The sequence below is a fragment of the Hippichthys cyanospilos genome, chromosome 12 (assembly GCF_059441005.1).
Source record: "Hippichthys cyanospilos isolate Australia breed blue-spotted pipefish chromosome 12, RoL_Hcya_1.0, whole genome shotgun sequence".
Lineage (NCBI taxonomy): Eukaryota > Metazoa > Chordata > Actinopteri > Syngnathiformes > Syngnathidae > Hippichthys > Hippichthys cyanospilos.
In genome coordinates this window covers 807495-834943 of record NC_142380.1, presented here as the reverse complement: position 1 = coordinate 834943, position 27449 = coordinate 807495, and the positions used below count along the sequence as shown (strand labels likewise).

Here is a 27449-nt window from a genome sequence, read left to right as displayed (position 1 = left end):
CAGCTTTACTACCTGGTTAGAAAGATCGGTAACATAAAATTCATATTTATTAAGAAATTAAATCGTGATGTGCCAAATGTAATTTATATGCACATATTACATTGTGGGATGTACTTCAATACTATTTTATGGCCCCTTTGAATGATGGTGCCACATTGCAAAAAAGGAAAAAAAGAATCTGCAAATATAGAAAAACATTCAACTATAATTTGATCCTGAGCCGATCCAGATTTGCCATCAGTGTAAACGCAACCTATGAAATACCATTGAACATTAACACAAACTTCTCTTAACGAGTGTTTATTAAGTTTTTTTTTTCTTCCTGTTTACGATAGCACCCGAAGCTTCTGTGTTGTGTGTGTGCACGCATGCGTGCATTTGTCCTTCACTTCTTTTGGAAAAATCCCATGATGGAAGCTTGTTTTGTCGCTTTGTTCTCCGTGGTTTTCTTCTGACTTTTCTTCTCGTTACTGGCCGAGGTTTTTGCCTTGGCCTGATTTTTCGGCGCCGCTTGCTTGGCCGCGGCGGCGCTGCTTTCGTCCTCGGAGTACGACTCGCTCTCGTAGGCTTTCTCAGTCACTGCAACCACAAAGCGCATTCAGAAGCTCCAACGGCGGAAAGTCGACGCATCCGATTTGCTTACCGATGCAACCTTCTTCGTCCACGAAGGTTCGAGACTTCAGGACACGCCTGCGCTTGCGGATTTTAGTTGTCTCACGGAGTGCCGGCTATCATGAAAGAAACACTTATTTTTGATATGAATGACAACGAGTCAAACGTAAAAGTCACTGTCATAATTACATGTGAAGCAGGTTCCTTGGCGGGAGCCGCTGATGCTTCTCTCACTGTTGGTGGAGGTGAATCGGGAATAACTGTGGACAGTTTTCCTTTTTACTGGAATATTTTTGGTGTCATTATAATTCAGGAAAATTATAGGTCTATTTTATCATATGTCAATGTAACCAATAACGTATTTATTATATAAATTGCATTCTGTGTCAAACATGCTCATGATCATTAAAAAGACTTTTAATAAAAAGACTTATAAAAGACTTTTTTGTTGTTTTTACCATCTTCATCGTCACTGCTGTCTGGCACAGGCTTTTTGATCCTTCGCCGCTTCTTTTTCTCCATTTTCTCTTCCTCACTATCAGAACTCAGACGTTTGGTTTTGCTTCAGGAAGAAAAAAAAAAACATAATTCAAGAATAGTCCGTTAAAGGTACAGTACAGTCACAAACCTTGAATCTTTTTTGTTGCACTTGGGCGGTTCTGTCATGGCCTTTTCTTCTTGCACTTTTTCTGTCTGTCGCAGCTCCGTTGACGAGGGCTCCACCGCTACCTCTTCCTCCTTCTTCAACGTTTTCTCTTGTTTCTCTGAAATCAAGCCAATTTATTTGGCATTTTATAAATGTTTTACAACATTTTAGGGGTGTGTTATACAAAACACTTGAATTTCCACTTTTTTAAAATTTAAACTGAACTTATTAATCACTCACTTATGCTTTGATGGCCAAAGAAATTCGTCATGTGATTGGACTTTACAGATGCTTTGCCTTTGGGGGGATCCACCTAAAAAAAAAAAATATATATATATATATATATATATATATATATATATATATATATATGTGTGTGTGTGTGTGTGTGTAAAATGCTTTATAAAATTTCATAGGGGAGAAACCTCAGCCGGTGCTTCCTGGGGCTCGGACTTCACCTCTTTGCCGCCATTTTGGATCTTAACCGCTGCAGCTTTACCAGCAAACATTCCCATGATTCCTTTTGTCGGCTTGGCTTTGGAGGTGGCGTCACCGTTGGTGGAAGGCTTCTCGCTCTGTTGCGGCTCTTGAGGAGGCGGCGGCGGCACTTTTTGTGTCTTGCGTTCTAGAGAAGCCACGGGAACGGCGTCGGAGCATCGGATGGCACTATACCTGCCACCAAACAAAAGTAAAACTGTCATGACACATGTTGTAGAACCCCCCCCCCCAAAAAAAGAAATTTTAAGGCCCATCATGGTTTTTTTCAGGCATTATTGTCATCAGTGGATTGCTATAAATTTCAAAGATATTTCATCAGGGAGTGTATAGATTCACGAGTTTTATTGTCATATGCACAGTAAGTGACTAGTGATGGGGCAGATTAGTGCGTGAGAGATTTGCTCAGAATCCTGATGGCCCGTTGGTAGCTGTTCAGAAAAAAAGTGTTTATTAAAATACCTTCGCCATCGTTTATACCCTGAGGGAAATTCTTGAACCAACTCGGGCTTTTTGATGTGTGATATCAAAGGAAGAGCATACCAAAAAAAAAGGGCAAAATATTGCATAGATCAAAGATGACTTTCAATATGCTACGCTGCCGTCTCCTCTAAATGCTTGCAAATAGAAGGTCGAGAGGTACACCACGCAGAGGTCAAATTTAGCCCAGGTCAGGCTCATTTACTGCCATTAAAAATTGGAAATATTGTCACTTTTGGACATACTGAACACCCAATGTTTTAATATGCATATCCCCCAATTTTTGCATCGATCCTTTCAACGGCAACTCACCGTCATATTTGATGACGTTACAACCCTTTCAAAGTCAGCCCAAGTTGGCTGATAACAAGTGAAAAGTCCGTGGACATCCAAGGGTTAAGACAAGTCTGATGTATTCTAGCAAAATTTAAATTCCGTACCCAAGCCATCAGAGAACAACGTACTTGCTGCAGCTGAGCAGGTTGTCTTTTACGGCGTCGTAGTCTACAGCGTAGAGCGGCCCGCTGTCCTTCAACAAAGCTTTCTGGACGCTGTAAACGTGCACGCTTACGATTAAACTCATCTTGGACTTGGCGTCTACAAAACAAAACAAAAAAAACAATGAATGCACACTCGAAAGTACATGATGCAATGCAGATTAAATGGCATACCTTCCAGCTGTTCCTCACGCACCACTGACACCTTGTGACTCTAGTGAAAAACAATCCTTTAATAGATAATCAGAAATAGTGCAATAACAAATAATTGATTTAGCGCACCATGTGACCATTGTCCACACACTTTCCTGACACCAAGTACGTCGCGTGGAGTTGAGCCGAGCTCTCCTTCCTCTTATGGTCCAGGTAGTGGTAGAGCATTCTGGGAAATAGAAAAACGTGTCTCCATGTTTATTTTTATATTATTGATATCATTGTTAGGTTAAGGGAAAAAAAAAAACTCACTGTTTAGCTGTGTTGACATGGACTCCAAGAGTGAGACTCAGCCATTTATATGTAACCTGTACACAATTTACCAAACAAACTATTATTACTAAACAATGACTATCATGGAAATACCAAGAAGTGTTTTGTTGACTTTAAAATTGTCTGCATCTATTGAATAGTATTGATGGAGATTGGATCATTCAACGTCTTTTAAGATAGACGTTAAGACGATATAGCCAACGCTAAAATTGTATTTTAAACAACGTTAAGGCATTCTGGATCTTTTCTTGAGATTAATACACCTCCCCCTTCCAGCACCACCACACACACACATTCATTAATCCAGTTAAATCACAATTGACGTTCAGTGTCGCTTAGTAATGTTTCAAAATCTTTTCAAAGATGATATCAAAACGGAATTGATCAAAATAGAATTTTTACAACGATGATGTTGCAAAGTTTGGTTTACATGGACAGGGTAACGGAATGACATCAAGATTTACTGGAATTTGTCGGTTGTTAATGGACATTGAGGGGCTACAAGCGCACCACGCTAACGCGGTTGCAACGTTGCAAGAACCAGAACGTGGCCGGAAGGTACACAAATTCATTCTTACGATCTTGTCTTGGTCGTTGACATACTCGTCGATGTTATCCAGATAAAGCTCGTCCATATCGTTAAATAACGAAGGGGTCGTTTTGAATGCGCGCCGCCGCGCGGGAAGACGCTTTATTTACTTCCTGCAGAGATGATCACGTGACGACGCATGCGCTGTTTTCACTTCCGCTACTTGTGCCGCATAAATACAGCCTACACTACAGTATTAAACAGTATTAAACTTAGAAATATTACAAAACATGTGATGAAATAATGAAAAACATACAAAAAATAAAGTACAAACAGTATAGGACTATATATATATATATATATATATATATATATATATATATATATATATATATATATATATATATATATATATATATATATACACACACACATGTATGTGTGTGTATGTGTGTGCACACTTTAGAATAATTTGAATGAAACGTGTAGTATAACAAATGCCAATGTAGTTTGCTTACAATGTTACACATTCACAAGGCATCTAACGATTCTTTTTCAGCCTTACTTAATTTACTGAAAATGTCCACACTGCAAGTGAACCTAATGCACCAGGCTAGTAAAAAAGATGATAAATTGTCTTCGTTTGCTCGATTTTTAAAGCTCACCGAGCAGCTGCTGCCATCATTTACAAGATCAACTCTGCTTGTTCATCATTTTCTGCATGTCTCACGCACACCCATTTAACAAGACGCCAAACATTTTCAGGACCATTTGCTCCTTCTACGCTGCTGCGTGCAAAAAGAAGACAATCTGACATAAAAAAAAATTCAATCTTGTCACCCGCTGAATGCAGAATAACACTCAAAGAATCTATGATCCAAACTGAAAAAGTACATTTTTTAAAAGTTTGACTAATTGGACTTTTTGCAGAACTATTTTTTTGTGTTTGGACATTCATTGTCTCACCATTGTCCGGTAGTGACACCCAGGAACGTAAACCTGTATGTAGCTGAGCAAACACGATACAAATCAGAGTTTACGCTTGAAATTCCAATTTATTACAAAAGATATCTAGGTAACTGAGGGCAGGAGTTGTGTCTACTCCTCATTGGTCGATGGTCGCCAATCACGTGCCTTGTAGGTGGGCGAGGCTCACTCACGAAACTCATGTGCTGTTAGGTAGATGCGAAGGAAGAGCAGGAAAGAGCAGCACTACAGCGGAGCATTTCATCCTCTTACCCATCTTTTGTAAAAAATTGCAATTTCAAGTGTAAACTCTGATTATTATCGTGTTTGGTCAGCTACAGGCTTCAGTATAATTCGCCTTCCGGGCGCTGCTAATATAACCGCGGCTCTCTGTGAGATTACAGCCAAAGGGACAGGAACGAGAAGGGATACCAGTACAGTCACTGTATAAGGTTTGATATTTTAAGATTTAAGTCGATACGTGTACTGCAGTAATTTGACGCCTGAGGAGTGTCTATGGCAAGTGCATTTATAGTTAACTCGTGCGTCTGGCCTGCAGGGAAACTTCACAGCGCACCTCTCCGCAATATGGCTATTTTTTTTTCATGAAAAGAAAACCCAGCGATGCATGAGTGCTCGATAGGGGAGGTGCGACGTTGCAAGGGATCATCATCACATCATCAAGAGCTTTGGGGTTAGGAACCGAAGCTCTAAACACGTTTAACCGCAGGGACTTTATCCCAAAGTTACGATCGATCAGAAAAAGTGTATGTGGGTTGCTTTTGTCTAAATTTTGCTCCCGGGTAATTTTGAGAGCAAAAAGAGAGCATGCTAAGAGAGCTAGTACTTTTCAGAGGTCTTGAAACTTTAGGGTAGGGGCCCACAGCCTGTTGTAATGTACCGGGGACGCTTACGGTGAAATTACTGTGAGACAATTTACTCCTTTTTTTTATTTAATGGAGGCTTTGAAAGAGCTAATTCCATTCCACGTTGTTGTAAATTGCATACGCCAGCAATTACTTCCGCGTCACGGCAGTCAGCCGAGCAAAAAAACACGACGGCGGCAAATTAACAAGGCGCATGAACCTTGAAATGATTCCGATGGAAAAAAGAGGTGAGGGGGAGGGCTTGGGGGGTGTTTTTATTGCAATTTCCACGGCCGCTTGTTAACGTTCATGACTTATTCACTCGGAATGGCAGCCGTACTTTTTCAACGGTATTATTGGAAGCGGGGAGGAAAATGGCACCGAAGAAAGATGATGAGATGATTTGACTTGCGTGGGACAGGAAATGAGAAGCCGACGTGGTGGTAATAAAGTCCAGAAAATCCCAAAGGCAAAGAAGATTATCGGCAGTTATGAATGGCCTTATTAGAAGAGTTGCAATTTAATGAGCCGTCCGTGCATGTTTATTCATCATCAATCGTTTTTTTTCCCCCCAATAAATGATAACCCCCCCACACGCGCGCGCGCGATTTTCTCCATCAGATGAAGATCATTATGAGCGTCAATGACACCTCATTAGCATCTCTTCATATTTTTCCACCAGAAGTATGAACACAAATACTTTGTCTTAGCAGAATGACCGATGTTAGCCATTCTGTTTGTTGTATATGGAAGGTTAAACTGACATTTATTTAAAAGCTGTAAACTAAAAAAAAATTTTTTTTTTTTTTTTAAATTGACAAATATTAACCCACCAGTTATGAATAAGGTCAATTAACAGTCAACCAATTTCAACGCTTAAAACTATGTTAATGTTTCCCATTAGGATAAAGACATGGTGAAATTAATCTCTTCTGGTGTATCGTGAGTAAAATTGATGCACACATAAAAAAAATATATATATATAACGGGTATATATATATATATATACCCGTTTGCAAGCATTTAGAAGGGACGGCAGTGTGGCATATTGAAAGCTGTCATGTTTTGCAATACTTTAGCCACCTAGTGTTTGGGGTTTTTTTCTGCTCTTCCTTTGATATCACACATCAAAAACCAGAGTTGGCTCAAAATTTCCCTCAGGGGTTAAACTGTGAAGCGTGAGGAAAAAAAACATTTTTTAAATGTTTTTTTAGAATAAATCTTTGATTAAAATTGCCCAGTCATCATACAGTATATGTCGCGGGTCAAATTGAGCCGTCACATAACTGCTCAGCTTAGCGCGTCGTGCCTCCGTTCGGCGCCGCGATTGGTCGACCTGCGCTACGGGGACCTGACTTATGCAAAAAACGTCGAGCGAAGTCTCAAGAGCGAAGCGGGCCGACCCTCCGGTTCATTTGATCGGCGCGTGGAAAAACCGGCGGCCGTGTCTCTGTGGGTCCGATTACTCGATGTTCTTTTCGCAGTGAAATGAACTTTAACTCGCAGCCAATCAGATGCGACGTGATCGATCGCTTTGAAGCGGCCTTCAAGTCTCACAACGGCTTTTTGGTGTCATTTGTGGTCTGAGTAATAACACAAGCTGCACTCGCTCTGCTCTCTGGAGCGGCAAGCGATCAATACAAAGGGGCTTTAATAACCCACAAACATACACGCAATCATGACCTTTTTTTTTTTACAACGGGGGAGGGAGCGAGCCAAACATTTTGGGGTCTATCCGGTTGGAGCGATGAATTCAACGTGCTGTTGAAGTTTGAGCTCATGTCCAAACCGTACGGATACGTCCCGATTATGAAATCCAGCTACGTTCATTTTATGACCGGACTGTGACGTAAAAAGTATAGAAATGTGTGCTGTGTTTGCGTCGTATGATCAAAAGCTAGCACGGATGCGTTGCAACCTAGCCAGATACCGTCAAAAAAGGAGCCTCAATTTGAACCAACTTTTCCGGCTGCTTTGCACAGAGGCGGGCAATCCGTCAGTACTTCCGGACTGCGGAAGCTTCAACATCTTGAAATAAGCATTCTTTTCTTAAGAATGTTTTAGACAAAAAATACAAATATTTTTCAGACTATAAGCCTTTTTTTGACTTTTTCCGAATGGACTTTTTGCGGTGCGGTCATTAACGTCTCAATAAATTGGCAAGCTAAAATTCAACACAATTTGTGCAATTTTGACCGAATGAAAGCATTTTTCAGCATTTTTGAATCCCGCATCATTTCTCGGGCACGGGCGCATTCGCAGCCAATAACATTTGATCCGGCAAAGATTCATTTGCAAATTGGAAGACTGCCCTCGGCTGTGGCCTTCCCCTCTCCCACCTGTTGGATTTGCGTATGAAATATGGATTTAAGGAGGGTACTTGGCCCTCGGAAGCGCGCGTGTTTGAAGAGCTCCGATCCTCCAACTCATCACCATGTTGATTTGAGGGATTCCGGCAGCCGAGTGCAGGAAAAAAAGGAAAAAAAAAAAAAAGGGAAAAAACTGCTGGGCGAATGCATGTGCAGGTGGAATGAGGCGCGTTTAACATATTCATTATGCTTGTCTGGGAGGCAGATACCTGCTCTACTCTGACAAACGCGTTATCGCGGCAGGCAGGGAGATTGTAAATGTTGACAGCAGCATTTAAATGTGCAGCGTGACGCAAATGTTATTTATTCGCTTTTTACTGCCAAACGCCAACACAACTCTCATAAAAGAATCCATCAAGGAGGACTTTAAACGTTAGAGGCAATCACAATGTATCGCCGTCTGATGGCATGAAAAACATGGATCTACAATTACAGGAGCAAGAAATGAATATTTTACAGCCACGTATTTTAGACAAATGGGGGGAAAAGAGCAATTGGATCATATTAAAGAACAACTTTTAAAGATGAATGCAATCCATTTTGGGGTATTTTGAAACAGTTTTTCCAAAAGGAAGTCGGGGCTACATTCTGTTATTTTCCATGTCGCCGTGCGTAAGACGCACCAACGCTTGGGCAACGATAAAAACTATAGCAAAACGGACCAAATCTCATCTTCCAAAAGTTTTCCTGCGTTCATATCCGTAAGTGATATATTTTTTAAGTGTGTTTGGGATTTTCCGCATTGTGAGAGGTCAGTGAACACTACGCCAGCATAACCTCGAGTGCTCTCGAAGCACTTGTTTTTCAGGGACATGGTAACCTCGACACGATCCCTTCCATTTCAGTAATATTTGTCTCTGTGTGAACAGGGTTGGACCCATACCTTGGTTCAGTTTGCTCGCTTCTTTTATTGCAATATCTGAGCATCAAAACTCGGCTTATGCGGCTGACCAGCGACAGATCAACCTTCTTCGAAAAAAAGAAAAGGAAGTTATCAGTTATAGGACGCGCCCATACATTTCCTTTGCCTTTAATCAAACAGGCGATTGGCTGCCGGCGTGACCATCGACCAATGAGGGCAGGAGTTGCGATCTACTCCCGCCCGGGAGTTGTATCCACTCCTGCTCTCGTTGCTCGTTGGTCGCGTCGGGAGCCAATGGCGTGTCTTGTAGGAGAACCCGTGAAATGATTGACAGACTGGCTGAGCTATCTTCCTCATGAAATTCACATACTGTGAGAGAGATGAGAGTGGAGCAGCAGGACAATAGAGACCATGAAAAGAAGCGTTGTAAATTTGTTATTTCAAGCGTAAACTCTGCTTGTTGTCATGTTTGGTTAGCTATAGGCTTCACTCAAAGTCGACGTCCGGGCGCCGTTAATCCGAGGGCAACTGCGGCTCTCCAAGGGATGGAAACGGGAAGGGATAACAGTACAGTTACTGTATAAAGCAGGGGTCCAGTTCCCGGACCGATAGCGGGCCGCGGACCGGCGCTCGGGGACCTCTGGTACATGGTTTCATAATTTAAGATTTTAGTAAATATGTGTACTGTAGTAATCTTTGCCCCAAACATATCAAGTTAAAATATCTCAAGTCAAATCTTTTCTTGGGCCAGCCCAGGTGCCAAATGATAAAAAGACATGACAGTCATGTAAATCTACTTTACTGAATGTGAGTTTCCCGTGTATTTCATGAACATTTAGCACTTTTTTGCACCTCATCCATCCCATCTGTGACTTTCCAAAAGGCAAAAGTGTGCGCTAAAGCCTGAGATACACACAAAACTTTGTGACAACTTTGAGGTCTGTAACAGCCAACCAACACCTCGCGTGGCTCACAAATGCAAATTTTTGAAGAAGCGAGGAGGAAGGAAACAATGTCCTTTTGTTTGGAGAGGCAGCGAGCGGCTGCCCATGCCATCTCGCCGCTAACAGAGCGCGTGATCCGACGCCGGCCCGCGACACCATCTCAGGCGCGTTCACGTGTCGTTAAGCAGCTCTCCCGCATCATTAAAAGCCGCTTTTAAGCACAGACACGCGCACGCACGCCACAGGCATGATGATGAAGTGTCCTCGCAGTGCAAGATGCAAATCAACGGCGGTTGGCTCAATTAGTCGCGTCACGGTGGCTGCCGAGGATTTCTGTGGTCACGCTCGCTTTGTTTGCCACCGCGCGGCGTTGCGTGCCGACACCTCAGAGTCCTTCTTCCTACCGTATTGTCCGCGCTATAAGGTCAACCCAAAAGCTCTCAATGTCCTCAAAAGAGGACGGCGCGCCGGCTTGCACGCTGCATAAAACGCGAGTTTACATTTTTGGGGGGATGAAAAAATAGAATAGCTTCATCGCCATGCAAATTCTTCAGATTCTGGCATAACCCCAAACTAAATTTAAGTAAACTTACTTGCTCAAAATCATTGGCGGACGAGATTGTGTACAGTATGAGTTTTGGTTTATGAAACCAGGATTACGAAAAGGAGCAACTACAGTTACATTTTCTGTAAAGTCAGCTGTGAATAACATAAAACATAAGCCCCCCACCCCCATCTGAGAAGAGTAATTTGGCCCCCGAGTGAAGAGGTTTAAGGACCCCTGGCGTAGAGAGACTAGTCACGACGGACAGTACGCTTGTGTTTTGCCATGTTTTGGAATTAGCTTGTTCCACTCTTCATAAATGTGCCCGGGATCTCTGTGAGTGACATTTGAGATGCCGCGTAACCATCAATCAGTGATCTAAAAAATCCATGTAGCCGTCAATCACTTATCTCCAGCAATTATCCCGCTGCCGAATTCAGCCTCCTTCGATTGGCGGTTAATTGACAGGCGCAACAAAAGAATGAGACTCGATGCCTTCAGATCATATTTCAAAAGCGAGCGAATGAAAACCTTGCGATGTTTTTGATTAGCCAGCTGTTGTGATGTGGAGTGATCGCAGGTGTTGTATTGATGTTTGTAGACATATTTACTCTATGTTGCCTGGTGCTTATCAGTCACCAGCTCATTTTATGCGAGTGCCCGCTTATATTCCTTCAATTTCCTCCAAACTGATAGGGCGCCTTATGCAGTGCATAAAACCGCCCCCAAAAATAAATAAATAAAAGATTGCAGTCACCATGTAAATTTCTTATATTTTATCCTTCTGATGATTTTTATTCACCTGATTGTTTTGTTCCTATTCACCTTTGCGCTGCTCCGTCTAGTGGATGCATAACGCAAGCCCAGCCAGTACTGTAGCTTCTATTCTATGCGCCTTATAATGCGGTGCGCCCAATATATGAAAACGCTTTTAAAACATGCCGTTCATTGAAGGTGCGCCTTATAATCCGGTGTGCCTTATAATGCGAAAAATGCGCAAAGGGTGCCTCATTTAGATGCTTCCATCAAGATGTTTTGGTGTTTTTATTTGTAAACATTGTATGTTCCACAGTTACGCTCTATTGGTTAATAAACTCCGAGGCCCAATATTCAGCGATAGCACGAACAAATGCTGTACCGTTTGTTTTTGCGTGATAAGGGGTCTGAGTAAATGTGTGTTTTGTGCACGGATGCCTTTGTATGTTTTTGTTTGCTTTTGTGTTTGTGCGCAAGATGGAAAAGAAGAAACTCGAGGTCACATCCCTTCAGGCAATCTTCTTTGTTGCTATAGCAACAGAGGAACAGCCCACCACAATGGGCGACCTCTCCATTTTGGGCGGTCACCATCTGAACGTCATCTGTCACCAAACTGAAAGTCCAAATTCGCGAGCCAGACATGACTGGATGAAAAGTGACTTTGGTTGGAAAGCTCCGCTAAACTTCTGCTTGTTTTTCTTCATCTCTTGGCCATCTCAGCATGTTCTTTCTTGTTTTGTTGTTTTTACACACAGTTACTGGCCCACATGGAAAAGTGCTGCTTGAATCACATTTACACGTTTTTATTGATGCTCCAATTATGAGGAATACACTTTGAGTGTGTGTGTGCGCGCGTGTGTGCGAGAGAGTTAAATGAGGCCCGCAGCTTCCGTGAGGCAGGCAGCGGCTCTGCGACATATTCGCATGGCCCTTCTGTTAATTGCTGCCCAAGTGGCTCGAGAAAAGGATGCCAAAAATCAGTTTACCTTAAATAGTTTAAATGATTTTTTTCAGAAAATTAAGTATTCTTTTAGAAACTGCTTTGCTAAGTCACTTTTTTTAAAATATAGTTACAATTGTTTAGTAGGGGAAAAAAGTATCATTTTGGATTCAAACCAGAATAAATTTACAGTCAAACAAGAATCAAGTTACACTTTTTAAATTCATCCAAAAGTAGGTTTTTTTTCATCCCAAAAAGTCATTCTTTCAAGAAAAAAAGGAAAAGGTGTGTCGATTGAAGAAGAGTGCGTCGTCTCTGACAAAAGGACGAGAAGCAATGAAGTGGCGCGTCAGAGGCCTTTTGCAGCGCGGCGCAGCGCGACACCAGGTCTCCTCACTAATCTGCACAAAACACCTCATTTTCTCTTTTGGCGAGCACACACACACACACACACACACACACAACACATGTTGCGCATTTAAACGCCTAGCTTTTGTCCCGGCACTTTGTTGCGTCTTTGGCGGCGAAATCAAGGGACGGCGTCTCCGGGGGGCGCCGGGGTGAATGGGAGCAGATCCACGTGGGAGAATTGTAAAAAGGAAATCTCCCGCGGGGGCCGTCTTTTCCACTTTACCTGCGCTCTGCTCCCTTTCGCGTGGAAACGGAGCGCCGCGTTCTCCTTTCTCTTTATTTCTCCGAGTGCGAATTGACCTTGCCCCCCCACCCCTCCCCCATTTTTTTTAAAACTGCAATTTGGGTGAATTTGACAAAAAGACGAATATAAGTCTACCTCTGACTACTTGGCATGTCGGATAGTGATAGGACTTTTAGACAAATTACCGCATTTCTCCGCGTACAAGTCGACCCCACGTGTAAGTGCCCCCCCCCCACCCCGCACTGTTTGTTTAAAGAAATCACATCTGTAGAAATCCTGCACTATGCGCTTTTATTCACTTTACGAGCACGTCAAGTCACTAGGCGGCGGTAGTGTCGCCAAATTCTGTCCGATCAGAAAAGAACTTTCGCCTCTGATGTGGCCAATCGGAAAGAATGCGCTTCACTGACGTCACCAGTATCTGCGTCTTTGGAGGGAAAAAAACAGCGTTACGGACCCGCTTGCCCGGGACTCCCGAAAACTCAGCTGATAGACACAAATGGCCGTGGTTCCAAATTTCCACTCATTTATTAATACAAAAGTCATCGTCTCTTTGCCCGGATCAGAAAAAGCTTTTCTTTGTCAGTTTTCAACAGTAATTCAATCAACAGTCACAATTGAATCATGTCGTACTATGTATTTGGTAGCATGATTTATTGATTCGTTTGGAGCGTTTCTTTTCAGCGTAGTTAAAGGAGCGCTCAATTGTTTTTTTTTTTTTTTTTTGCTTTTACAAGAAGAAAAACCTCTCGCGGGCCGAACCACACCCGTTAGCGTGCCAGAAACTGCCCGCGGGCCGCACGTTCGACACCCCTGATTTGATCAGTTTGTGAAAAACGTTCTCAGCAATTTTAGCGTTATCCCTCTAATATGGAAACGCTTCAAAATCCCGTGTTCCCCAAAGTCAACCAAGCTACCCGAATAGCTCCTCAGCGGAGCCAACAAAGAAGAAGGAGGGCTGCTCTGCGCATAAATGGAAGGACCGCTTGGCTGCCGGCGGTGCCTTTTTTTTTCCCTTTTCCCCCGTTGTGTTGGTAATAGAAGCGGAATATTGCAGGTACGGCACCAGATTGAGGTCAGACCATCGGGCTTTGTTGTCGTCGTGCGAAAGACATCAACACCCGGTCCTCCTTCCTCCCCCTACTTGCCTTCCTCGCCGATGGATGTTTGTGGATGGCGAAGGGGATGTGGCGCTTGTCAGCTGTGACGGGAAGTAACCCAGCCTGGAGGAAAGTGACGGGAGCCCGGGGCCGCGGGCCCGAAGGAGATGGACGGACGCGCTGACGTGTAAACGGATGGCATCCAAAACACAACCGCCCTTTACCAGTAGAAGGCATTTGTAAGCGTTTGGAACAGCGCCGGCCGGCCGGCCGGCCAACGTACGGCACGCGGGCCCTTTTTGGCCCGCAAACCGGTTTAAAATTATTTCAATAGATGAAGAACTTTATGATTAATAGTAATGTTAATGTTTATGATTAAAAGTGATGTTGTGTTTTATACATATATTAGATAAAAATGTAATACATATATATAGAGTATTTGTACATTTATTATTTTATTTTTTCATTATTTTTTTATTTAACTATATTTATTAAGTTTGTATGATTGTTAAGGTTTTATATATGTGTATATATACATATCGCTGTCTCCATCTCTGTCCATTCTGCTCACGAGCAAAAATAATCTCAAAGCCTGTTGTCTTCCTTCATTGTGTGTTGCTCATGAAACCTTCTAGTTTGAGTGAACCTGACACTCACTGTCACGAGACGTCTCGTTTTGTGGAATTTGCGTCCCGTCGCGTTCCGTAAAGTTGACGGATGGGCCGTGCTAAATGATGAAAAAATTGAGCTCAGGTCGTCGGCATTAAAAAGTTTGCTAACCGAATAAGAAGCTTGCTCCCTAATTCCCCGCCGAAAACAAAACAAGTCCTCAGTTATGTTCTTTGAGTCCTTTGTGGAATCATCAGAACAAGCGGGAAGTATCCGAAGCGCTTTTTGCATCGACATAAAAGGAAGAATGCGCACGCCGAGGGATTTTTAGATGGACAGAAAAGGGTCTTAGCGGCGTCTGATCCCAGATAAAATGCTACGAGCGAAAAAAAAACACGGGCGGCTTATCGCCGGGTCCACTTTGGAGGCTGCTGACGCGTCAGCCCAGATAAACGGCGGCATCTTCATCCAGCCCTTCGGACACATTTGCACTCTGACCGACTGTGAAGATCCAAAGCCTTCCTTTTTGCAACATTCCTTCCTTTTTGCGCAAACATTCCTCAGACGGGGGAGAAAATCATCTTTTTTCTCTCCGTGCCACCACAACAACAAACAAGAGTCTTTGGATTGACTTTCAGCTGTTTCTTTGCGGAAAGCGGAAGCAGATGTTGAAGTACGTTGAAAAGGTCCCCAGAAGATTGCCATCGTGCATGCTTGCTTTCTATTTCATCTCCATATTCCCTTTTTTCCTTCCTTTATTGCCTCCCTCCCTCATTCTCCTCCACCTTCCTTTCTTAAATCCGTCATTTCTTCATGAATTTTCTCCTGCCTTCCTTCTCTTCTCTTCTTCTTTGTTTCATCTTCATTGCTGCTTTCCTACCTTCATTTCTTCCTTCCTTCCACCTCCTTTCTTGTCCTCTTCCGTCCTATTTGCCATTATTTTTGATGCGTTTGTTTGTTTGTTCCTTCCTTCCTTCCTTCCTTCCTTCCTTCCTTCCTTCCTTCCTTCCTTCCTTCCTCCCTCCCTCCCTCCCTCCCTCCCTCCCTCCCTTCCTCCCTCCCTCAATCCTCCGAACCTGTCACCTGTTCCTCCATCTCTCCCGCGATGTTCCTCTTTCTCTCTTTCTGGCCTGGCTCTCCATTTATTCTCTCACGTTCCCTTTCCCGTTCCCTCGTTTCCCCATTTACTTTCTCTCTACGCCTCTTTCACAGTGCCTCCACAATTCTCTCTCTCTCTCTCTCTCTCTCGCTCGCTCGCTCGCTCGCTCCGCCACCCCCCGGTTGTCCCTCACATCTCCTCCTTCAGAGCACACTTGCACGAAGAGAGGAGAAGAGGAAGCAGAAGCAAAGAGAAGAAGGCTCCGCACCATCCTCCTCTTCCCGTCATCGCGATGGATGCACCTCGACGCAAGAGTGCGCGGATTTGTTTCTTTGCCTTCTGCTTTCTGTCGTGTGCCGGGACTCTTGCGCAAGGTGAGAACACTCGCCGCTTTCATCTCTTCACTTTTTTGCTCGCCGATGAAGAACGGGGGAGGCGCGGCGCGGCGCAGCGCGACGAGCGCGGTCGTCCGCGGAGCTTTCTCGGCTGCGAGGGAGGTTCGCTCCACTCGCTCGGTCGGTGTGGCAAACTTGTGCATATGTGTTTTTTGTGTGCACCTGCGCATTTTCTACGCGCAGACAAAATGGGACGCGAGTGGGAAAAGTTGCAACAAAAGCGTAGGTCTTTTCAATTCTTTGATGTTTAATATGCAAATAAGAACAGAGAAGCGTGTCTGTAGCGGAGAGAAAAGAGATGCTTTTCAACCTTTTCGCCTATGAAGTGTGTTGAGTATGCAGATGATGAGGGTGCATTTTATCTACTCGTCATCTTCACCCTTCATGCATGCGGTGAGTCATCCTCAAGAGGGTCAGAAGGTAGCTCGTCAACATGCAAAAAAGTTGAAGGCATCTAGGACGTTATTTGTTCTCTTCCTCCTTTTCTTCTTCTTCCCCTGGGGTTTACATTTGATGTCTCCTTCTGAGTGTGAAAATGTGTCGTCAGCCTCCTCCTCTTCCTCCTTCTCCATCTGTTTCATCTTCTTGTTCATCATTTCTATGCGTGTGTGCTCGGGAGGAACACCAAACACATAAAGGCTGGTTTTTGAGGGCATGTGCTGCACTTGTGGCCGCAAGGGGGCGGCAAAGACAGCGAAAACTTTTCTTCACAGAAGAAAGCCCATGCTTAATGGGATAAAATGCTGAAAAAGTTGGGATTTGCTGTGTGCCTCCAGGCTGACAAATGAAGTGAAATGACACATTTAGAGCAAGGCGTGACGAATAACGCATTCTTCTTTACCGATGCTATATCAAGTAAAGCAGAAGATTGATCAATATCAGAGTACTCGTGTATTCCGGATACTCAATCCTGTACAGTATCGGGGGATTGTTTATTTTTCCCCTTGGGAATTTTGCAGGATCGTTATTTTCTCCTGGAAATCGATTCAAAGCTGGTATTGGAGCATTGATATTCATGAATCCCATTTTCCAAATTTCCTATACTCACTAGGCTTGCTGGCAGGGATGGGCAAATTCCGATAACAAGTCATTTCGGTATCGGGGTGAAATCTGGCCTTATTTCAACGTATTTACAGCCAATACTCGTATCGGCCGCTATCTTGGCGCAGTATCATAATCCCAAAGAGAACATTACATATTAGAAATTCATACGGCCGCTGCCATGTGGATGCGTTTGCATTCAAACTGATGTATGTCATTCTGACTGTGATTATAACACCTCGCGATCCGTGGATGAACACGAGGATTATGGATATAGAATACAGTAGATTAGGGGGTGACGATGATGAAGACGATCTCGTCAAAGCTCGACGTGTTTGCCTTTGCTCGGTACTGTAAATAACTCCTCACGGGGGCGGGAAGCTAACGCGAAAAAACTGTGACCTCAGGCCTTACCATGAAAAATGCAAATGTTAAAGGGGCCAAATCTTTGGAGTTTATAATCCTCTTCCGATGTTAGTTTCTCACTCCCCATGAATTCTTTTCCTTCGGTGATGCATTTCTAAGCAGTCCTTGCTTATTGTCAGCTCTCGCGCCTGGCCCGCTCTCAAAATGGCTTCAAGGAGCAGGACGTGATACGGGGCAAGATGTGGAAGGTTTTACTGACCAGGTCAATCACCAGACCATAAACTAATAGAGCATGCATTTTAACTTCTGGGGAGGGGACTGAAGGAAGAAACTCGCAGCCACAAACAGAAACTCAACAACAATCGTGTAAAGGCTGCGAAAGGCATGGATTTGTTTTGTTTTTTTTACTGCAATTTGGGTGCACTTTACGAAAACGCGATCATAAGTCTACCCCTGACTTTAGTGCTTACATCGATCATGGTTGTCTGAATAAAAGACATGGTGTGTGTTTTTAAAATGATGAGATCAGAGCATGGAAGCTTGCCCTTTGCTGTTGCCCCCCCCACCCCCCAGTCAAGCCGTCTTTTCCTTTTCATTATGCGTCAAAGTCAGCCAAAAAAATCATCCACGCAGCGTCATTGTTGATAAAAGAGGCAACTAGACGCTTTGGCGAGACAGCATTTTTGCGATGATCTGTGCAAACACTTTAAAACGGATGCATACTATATCAAATTAGAAGATATAAAATCATTTGAAGCCTTGTAAATGACATGTTAGCTATCTCACATTCAAATGAATGAATTCAAACATAGCGCAAAAAATGCGCAAAAAATGGCTCTGTTTTGACTTACGCGGGTATGAGTAGACCCCCCTAAACGAGGGTTGAAAAATGACGGAAAAAATTCGACACGCACTCGGAGAAATACGGTAAATATCATGCTAGGGCCCCTTTAAATTCCAACGTAAACAAAACTAGGATAACGGGAAGTGCTTTTGGCTAACCAACGTCACATATCCCCAGCTAGTTCTTCATTCCAGTATCAGGGCAGCTCTACTTTTTTCAGAGAATCGATTCCAGGATCGGAACAGCTGGCATCGCGGTAGCAATACTTTCTAATGGGAATTGATTCCATTATCGGGTAGGCGGCAAAGCTGGTTCAATATTGATATTTTGGCCTAGGAATGGATTCCTGCAAATAGAAGGCTGCTATCACAAAGCTTTAAATGGATATTGGTGTTCAAAACAATGCTTAAGAGTAAGTCACTTCTTACAAGATTTCGTTTTGCTATCATTTCCTAAATGAAGAAAAATGGACTAAGTCTTAAGATGAAGATCATTCAAAATCATCTTTTTAGCTTGTTATGAGAAAAAATATGTTTTGAGCGAAGAAATCCCAGTAAGAACCTTTTAGATTTAACATCATGAAATGCGTATTATTTTTCTTATTTTTTTAGCTAGGCAAGATGATTTTCCTTTTTAGGCAAACAAGAAGAATATATTTTTGCTGCGTACACATCACTCACTCTATCATCATCAGCACGTATGATCTCCCTTTCTGTCAGCATTTCATCTCGGCGCCATCCCGCCGACAGATCTCCCCGACAAGAGCAAACGACTTTAATCCCGGCCTAATGACAGATAATGGCGGCGCACGCTGCGCTCATTTGCATGCCGACGGTCACAAGCTCGCCCGTTAGCTCGCTCGCTCCTTCCTCCGGAGTTCCCCTCCTATTTTTATGTGGGATTTTAATGGCGCGGCAGAGGTGACGAACGGCGCCGCCCGCCGTCGGGGTTAACAGCTGTTTGCTTGCTGCTGTCCCAATCAAAATGGCGTTGGTTCACAGAGGTGGGCTCAGCTGACGGACGTCCGTCAGTCCGCCGCCGACGACTGGCGGGAATGCTCAAAAACTGGCTCGCTTCATTTAAAGCTAGACCAGCTGACTTTATTTGTAGTTGCTTCCTCTCTTAGTCCTGGTTTCATCTTTCTTGCTGATAAGAGCATTCTGGATGCATTTCCACTGCAAAGTGCTCACTCTTTCAAGTAACCAACGGCTGCAGAACTAATTTGCATTCTTTCTTGGATTGGCTCTTGACTAGCTAGAAGTGTTTTTAATTCCCTAATCCAAGATGTTTTTTTTTTAAGTCAATTCAACCTCAGCAATACTCTGTTTTACTTGTAGTACATGTGACAGATGAAATTTAGACAAATGTTAATGAAACCGTCTTCTATAGTTGTAGTGCAGGCAGTTATAACTGAGAACCGACATCTTCCAGCGCCTGACGAATAACGCACCAGAAAAAGAAGGTCAAATGCAGCCCTCTAGTGGTGGTGGAAGGTCAGGCGAAAATACACCAACGGACTGACGATTAAAATTTCGGAAAAAATGACAGATCGATGATGTCGGCAAGGGGGCGGGGCAAAAAAAAATAAGTTGCCCACCTCCGTTCATGCATGATGCAAAGTAATGCCAATGATGAGGTTTCAAACACTTGGCGGCTGTCAAAACAAATCAAGGAGACGACATTTTCTTCATCTACTTGGAATGCTAATGCTAATATCAATATAGAGAAAACTGGCACATCAAAAATTAATCTGTCAGAGGGGAGCTGTCAATTGTTGGCCCGCTGTTTTTTTTTTTTCTTTTTAGAGGAAAAAGCTGATGAAACACGTCTGTGTCGCTTCAAACAAAAATGGCAGACTTCCTGTGGCTTTTCGAGCCTTTCTTGTTGGTCTCCTCGTGATAGATGATGATGATGTTAAATCTGATGTTGCTAAGAGAAATTGGCTTTAAGGATGGCATTTTCGATGAATATTAATGATTAATGAGTCATCACTGGAGCAAACAGTTGAAATAAAGTTGGTCCCTCTAACTGACGGTTCAGATCTCGGTGCCTCGGGCCGAAGCCTTTACGTTTTTTCTTTCAGTGAAAGAAGTGATTGGACGGAACCGCGACTTGTTCTGGGCCGCATGAGTCGCACCTGAAATAATGAACTTGTGTTGGCCTGTACGAGTTGGCTAGTGTTTGTGCTGTTTTGCCTCCCTCTTCAGGCGTTTTGGAGTCATTTATATAATTTCAGTTAATTCCAAGTTGTATCACGATAGACTGATTTAATCACGTGGCACCTCCGGTTCACGGGGCAATGACGATGGCGTGTGTTCTAATTATATATATATATTTTTGTATGGTTTCTGTTTTACAAAATGTAACCTTGGGAGATTGAAGACAACTGTAAATTTACTCCAGGCTTTTCATTTCTCTTGAAGACCGTCCGCTATCTGTCAGTTTGTGTCCTGACACGCACCGAGGACGGAATAGAACTATTTCCGTTTTGTGCGTTATCCGAGTGTGACGGCTATTTTATTTTGAAAAACCTTTCGTTTTGAAAACCGACCGGATTCTTTCGGATTCCTTTCGGTCGCTCGGGCGGCCAGATTTCCGTCTCGAAAATGGGTTCCTCGCGTCGCGGGTTGCGAGGCGCCGCCGACGTTAGCGTCCGCGCCTCTTCTGGGACAGCGGAAGAACCGAGGTGTCTCGAAGCCACGTCCCCCCCGCCCCCCCCCCCCCCCCCCCCCCCCCCCCGCACCGGAGAGTAATTACCGGCACGCTCGAGGCAGAAAGTCAAGCTCCTCTTAAAGGAGTTGCTTGTTTAAAGCGAGGAAGCTTGAGGGGAACATTAGCTTCCCTCCATTAAACCTGGCAGCTCGTCATCAAGCGTCCTTCGGCTCAACCAAACAACAGAGTGGCGCCCGGCCCGTCGGCTTCGCGCTCACACTTCCTCTTCGCAGTCACTTATGGAAATAAGCGCAAGCACGAAAGGCGCGAGTCAAGGTCGAGGGGGATGAATGCGGATTTATGAAGTCGGGGAAGGCGGAGATTTTATTATCGCTGGGGTTGCCGCGGCGGTGGAGACGTTTCCGCCGGACCGGGACACGATCCAGATAAGAGGAATGACCTCCAAGACTTTGCCGCCGGCTATTCATCACGTTTTGGTCGGGAAAAACGCGTCTCCCGTCTTTTTCTTTGCAAAATCACTTTCCTTGGGCCCGCGGGGCAGCCGCGCGCAGGGCCTGCCCACTTCGCTCGCTATCAGCTGTCGTGCCGCAAACTGAAACTAGGACCAAAGCCGGCGTTCGGAAAACACTTTCTATTGCTCGTCAAACAACGCAGGGCTAGCTCAAGCAAAGTGAGGATTGGAGACGCGCGATGCCTTTGAACTCCGCCGAGCGACAAGTGACGCCCGTGCCCTCCAAAAATAAACAAACAAAAACGTAATGATCTCGTAATGACAATATTATAGCAATCTTGTGAGCTAACTAGCTAGAAATTGCCCTTGCGCGTACTACCTTCATTCCTTTTTCTGCCTAGCAACAGCCGACAGCTATCGCCCTAAAATTGTTATTCTTAACAGGTAAAATAGCCTCTATTTGTTTTTTTGCGTGGCTTGGCGGGGGCCTTTTTTTCCAGTCTGAAGCGTCCCAATACTTTTTCCACCTCCAGAAGATTACTGCCCTGTGACATTCCCACAGTTGTTGGTCACAGCGTGAATGACAGCTTCTATTATTTTTCCCATTTTATCCATCGCTGACTTACTGGGATGTATGCGAGTGTGTGTTTGTGCGTGTGCGGGCGGGCGGGCGGGCGGGCGGGCGGGGCGCCATCTGCTCTCTGGATTCATTGTCTGGAAGCGGAGGAAAGCCAAAGTAATGACTGGCGTCTTACACGAGCCCGCCGTATTTCTATATTGAATACCGAGTTGTGATTCTTATTGCGAAATGAACTTCCTGATATTAAGCGGAATTCAATGAGGGTTGCATCTTACGCACGAATGCTTTGCTGGTTATTACGAGAAGCTAATTTTTCCGTTCCAAATAGGCAAATACGTTTGAATCGCTGGCAGCGCTCGTTTTTAAAAAGAGAAGAAAAAAAAAACGGTCAAAAAATAATTGCCCCTCTCAAAGTTGAACGTTGTTCATGTCCAATCGAGTGGCCGCATGTCGTCCAATCAGAGGTGAATCCACACCGCGCAACAACCACTTCCGCTAGGGAAATTTAGTTCTTTGTTTGCTTCCTTTTTCGTTCGTCCCTCTATTTTCTTGCGTACATCCTTTTTCTTGTTCGCTTTTTTTAACAGTGCGTCTTTGTCCTCGTTTGCTTGTTTTTTGCATGTATTTTTTCTTCTTCTTCTTTTTTATTGTTTGCTTTTTTCCTTGCATGCTCTTTTTTTCTTTAGCGATTCTCTCTTGTATGCTTGCTTTGTTTGCTTTATTTGTGTGTGTGTGTGAGATTCGCACTTCAGGGCCACCTTAATTTTATGCTCGCTAAAATGAGTTGTAGTGAAGAGAAGGCTAATTATCACGAAGGCACCATACAATGGGAATGCTGCATGTTTTTCTTTTTCATGTTTCATAATTGATGCTATGAACCATTTCCTGCTATCCGCAGTTGAAGGATTATTTTTGTTGTTGTTTTCAATGAATCTCATCACTCTCTGCGCGCATTTGGTGTTAGTACATTAGCTTGATGATAATGACATCATACGGCAAAATATGAATGCGTTGTTTTTCTCATTAAGATCATTTTTAAAAATGCTGGGCCGTGCGTGACTGAGACATTAAGGAGGATGAATTACATTTGGAAAAATATCCAATTGAATGCTAATAGGCAAATAAAAGCAATGCTGATAGGAAAATGAATGGAGTGCTAATAGAGAAATACTGCAAGAACTATTCTTTTCAACTGACGTTAATTTGAAGCATGTGCAAGATAATCAATCCTCATAGTGGATGTCCTTTCCACAGGAATTACAGAGGACACAAGTCGTCAAAGTCTGACAATGGATCATCAGAAATTTAGACGGCTTTTCCGGAGATTATTCGAGCCAAACGTATTTGTTTAATTATGTTGCTCTGTGCAATACTCCGATGACGACAAACTAGGTGAGCTGGGCAGAAACTCCTTGAAGTGTAAGAACTAATGGCTTGGAGTACGTACTTGAAGGAATTGATTAGTTAATGGAAGCACCCACCCAAACGTGACGACCTCGTTCAAGCTTGTGACCAAATGGAGAAGAAAAACTAGTTTGTACTCGTCTCAGCATCGCATGTTCCTTTGAGAATTTGAGTCTATTGATTCTGGACGTGCGTTAACGGGCCACGTACGTCTCCGGATTAAACCTTTTTGCGGGCCGGATTAAACATTCCCGCGGGCCGAACCTTTGAAACCCGTCGGCCAGATGAAAGCCGGTTAACAACGAGTTGATCTAAATAGCTTTTCGTCATGAGTAAAATAAAGAGGGTCACTTGTTGAAATATGATCATTAGCGAGCCGAAGTCATGGAAAGTAGCTTGGAAGTGTTTGAAGTGAGTAGCCTGTTGCAGTAATTGCATTTTTTTTCCCCCCGCCGCGCTTTTTCTTTCCTGCCTCTCTACGCGCTAATTCTGCGCTAACGCGGCGCTAATGAAACGAGGAGGCCGGCGCTCCGGTGCCGTGTCTTCACCTTCGGGCTGTTTGTTAGCGCCTCTGCATTTCAATTAATCAATTAACGTCTTGGCCACACACACGCGCGCGCGCGCACGCACACACACGCGGGCTCCTGTTGAATAATGCAACAGTCTTAATCAGCTTGTTCCATCCACACTCAGGGAATGTAAATGATGTGAGGAAGTACCCGACGCTAAGAGCGAGATTAGCTCTCAGCACTAAAGGCGATTGGAGTTGTTTCGCACCCCGTCCGTGATGCATTAACCCTTCTTAAGCGCGCTCTCTGGACGCAGGAACGCGTTTAATGAGAGACAACGGGAAAAATCCAGGATTACGGCACACGCACACACACACACATATACACATATATATATATATATATATACACATATATATATATATATATATATATATATATATATACACATATATATATATATATATATATATATATATATATATATATATATATATATATATATATATATTTGTTTGAATGTAACCAGTGTAATATATTTTTTAAAATGTAAGGAGGCGTGCAAATTTGCAATTTTATTTTCTAAAATCCGGCATAGCCGAAAAGTAACAAATATACTTGTCGTCAAATTGAATCTGTTTGTGAATAAAAAGGGCACTTCATTAACTGAATTAATTTTTTTGCATTTAATAACGATTATAAGGTTTGTTTATTTTGTGTTATCTCTCTGCAAATATTTGTAATGGAGATCCTTGGAAAATGTTCTTTCTAAAGGGGACCCAACTCTAAAAAAATATTCTGTATATATATATATATATATATATATATATATATATATATATATATATATTATATATATATATATACACAATAGCAAAATATGCACTTTCTGAGGAAAGTTAATTGTCCTGACACTAAATCTAAATAAAGAACTAATAGAAGAGAATTCTTGAATATTGTTTGAAATATACTATAAGTATACTTAAGTAAGTATACTTATAAGTATACTATAAGTCTGGTGTACCCCCTAAAATGATATTCTCTTGTCCCACGCCCTGCAATGATCAAATTGAATCCTAATTGAAAGTGTTGGAATGGAATTTAAATTTCAAATGGAACAAATTGTCATTCACATGAAAGTGAAATTCTCTTTTTTAAACAAAACCACGTGGTAATTCTAATACTTTTTGTTCCATTACACAACTTGAGAACCGTGATATTGTTTCTGTAGTATAATGACGAGAATGTAATGATTTTTTTTTTATTTATGTCAAGATAAAAGCATGTTGTCCTAGCAGTATCAGAGCCGGAGGTTGCGTATTGATGTTTTCAGCCCGAGCGCGATCACCAAAACAACATTCCGACGTGATCGGAATGAACCCCCAAAAAAGCAGCAAAGCACTGTGGGACTTTTTTTTTAGGCGTAAAAGAGCGCCAAAGTGCAAGACCTTGTGTGTGCGCGAGTGTGTGTTTGTTGGAGCAGATGGATGGAGCTCATCTGTATTCAGGGTCCCCGCCTCCGTCCTGGACCCTCTGGGCTTTTTGTTATTCAAAAAAGAAAAAGTGGACAATGAGCTGTAGGTTCTCACTCCCTCTTGCCCGCCTGGACGGGTTGCGGGGGGGCCGACTCAAATGAGAGGCAGATTCATTTGGAATCTCAGGACGGAGACACTTTAATACTGATTTATTTTTTTTCCCACTCAACTTTACTGGCAAGTCTTTTTGTGCACACTTTTTAGTGGTAGGCCAATGGGGAAAAAAAATAAAAACGGAACAAATTTGCAGGAATTCCAGACACTCACACTTGACTTGATGCACATAAAGCAACTTTGACAGATAATATGAAAAAAGCAAGAGATGCGTTTTCATTTTTGCTGTATGGTACCGACATGGACAAACCAGTTAATCGCTGAAACAGTGCAAAACAAATGTTTCGTTTCAAACACATAGTTGCAAATTAAATATATACGGATAGAACTATAGAAAGGACTAAAGGATACACATATAATGTGAACAGATCACTCCTAATACTTTCTAGTCAACAAATCGGCCTGTTAACGAGTTTGAACGAATTATGCGGTTTGCCGTTCAACTACTATTTCCCACCTCTATTTTGGCCCACCTCTAGATATGATTAACTAGTTGATCCAAAAAAAAAAAAAACTATATAGGAAGATACAGTGCAATATTTTAGATGAGTGTGGCTTTCCATGCAAATGTTGCTGTTGAAGACAAATATGTTGCAGTAGATCAGTTGTATCTCCTGTTTGGCCTTTAAAAAGAATAATGTATCCAATGGCAACAATTGGTGCAGAACCAAAATTAATTTCTACATCCTTCATTTCGATTACACACAATTAAAATTGCTGACCTTTACAAAAACGCATGTATTATGATTATTATTTTTAAAAGAAGACCGTTTCCATCTATTTCCTTTTAATTTTTTTTTTTTTTTTTGAAATGTCATGACTGTTGGTGGTGAGCTTTTAGTCATGACCTGTTCTCCATTAGAGATGAGTATGCTTCATTTTATCATAAATCTGAACAAAGTCACTGTGGGAAAGGACCCCATCAGAGTGAAGATGATTAAAACTCACAAATGCAAAATATCAACCGCAAAAGATGCGGTAAAAGTAGGTAACTCACAGAGGATGGCATGGAATCATCCGGCGGCGTCCGGCCGCTCCCGGTCATGACCGACGAGCTTCAGGTGCGCGTCCGGTGACTCCGCCCCCTCATCAAAGGCCTGACTTTCATGACAATCCCTTATTTAAAACCCCGCTCCGTTCCCCTCTACCTTGAAATCCAAACGTAAACCCCAAAGCCTAACTTCGACCTCAATGTAAACTCCTAACCCCTGCTGGGATTCCCCGGATCCTCTCCCTGACCGAGTCTTCAAAAAAACGGAAACTTCTATTTCCTGGCCGCTTTGTCGCGTCCCGAATGTAAAACGTGGCCAAGAGAAATGAGGTCCTCCGGCGCCTCACAGTATACAAGTGTAGCAGATACATGGGAAAAAAAGTACAAGTCGCGTGACGGCGGGCGCTCACTTAACATTCCAAGAAGTAGTCGGGGTCACGTCCGTGTCGGCTGTCTGAACACTCACTTTTTCCCTACAGAGCTCTGGAGACTATCCCGAGACTTTCAAGAGAACAAAAATAAAAAAATCCTTTGACGCTGTTTCCGCTTCTTCTTGCCTTCGCAAGTATTTCCTGAGTGAACCTGCACTCCGGACACCTGGCTGGATCTCAGAGGGAAGTTTGGTCAAAGGCCTTTGGACACCTACAGATACATAAAAAAGATGCTCACCTAAAATTGGGACTCATTAAGGAAGCGAGGAAATTTGGGGGATAAAACATACAAGGAGTCAGGCCAAATTATTGGGACAATCACAGGATGCAAACAAGTTTCGAAAATTGGGACAATTCCAGGAAAACAGCGCCGGAAAAGCCGTGAGCGATCAAATATTTGCTTGTCGCTAGCGCTAACCTCCAACGACTGTTTTTGCACCCGCAGACGCGTGCGACAGCGCTCTGGTGTCCAACCTGCCGCCGCGGGCCTTCCGAAGCTCCTCCCAGCTGTCCGCCAGTCACGCTCCCGTCTTCGCCAAGCTCAACAGACGAGACGGTGAGTGGCGACGATGACCTCCGCGAGGTCAACTATATCGACGCCTCGTCTTTCCGCTGCGCTGCGGAAATCCAATGATCCCGTTGAGCTTCGCTCGGGCCCCC

At 43.3% G+C, this 27449-nt stretch overlaps 2 protein-coding genes across 5 annotated transcripts in view; one reads left to right on the top strand and one right to left on the bottom strand.

Moving 5' to 3' along the window:
- Positions 1–284: 284 nt before the first annotated feature.
- Positions 285–3942, bottom strand: pold3 (polymerase (DNA-directed), delta 3, accessory subunit). Its single transcript, XM_088429659.1, has 12 exons — positions 3795–3942; positions 3196–3251; positions 3013–3112; positions 2905–2944; positions 2698–2830; positions 1684–1930; positions 1499–1571; positions 1241–1376; positions 1071–1174; positions 802–872; positions 644–728; positions 285–579 (listed from the first exon to the last, which is right to left on the bottom strand). Exons 1-12 carry the CDS (start codon positions 3849–3851, stop codon positions 386–388), a joined length of 1296 nt encoding a protein of 431 aa, XP_088285785.1. The 5' UTR covers positions 3852–3942; the 3' UTR covers positions 285–385.
- Positions 3943–15687: 11745 nt separating this feature from the next.
- LOC148414274 (contactin-associated protein-like 4) overlaps positions 15688–27449 on the top strand; it is a 44470-nt gene continuing 32708 nt past the window's right edge. For all 4 annotated transcript variants that reach the window (XR_015867455.1, XM_088429522.1, XM_088429523.1 and 1 more), the window contains exons 1-2: positions 15688–15829; positions 27235–27345. Coding sequence is in view for 3 of the 4 variants with exons in the window: in XM_088429522.1 (XP_088285648.1) it covers positions 15748–15829; positions 27235–27345 (193 nt within the window). In the remaining variant the exon portion in view is untranslated. The remainder of the gene's footprint in view (positions 15830–27234; positions 27346–27449) is intronic.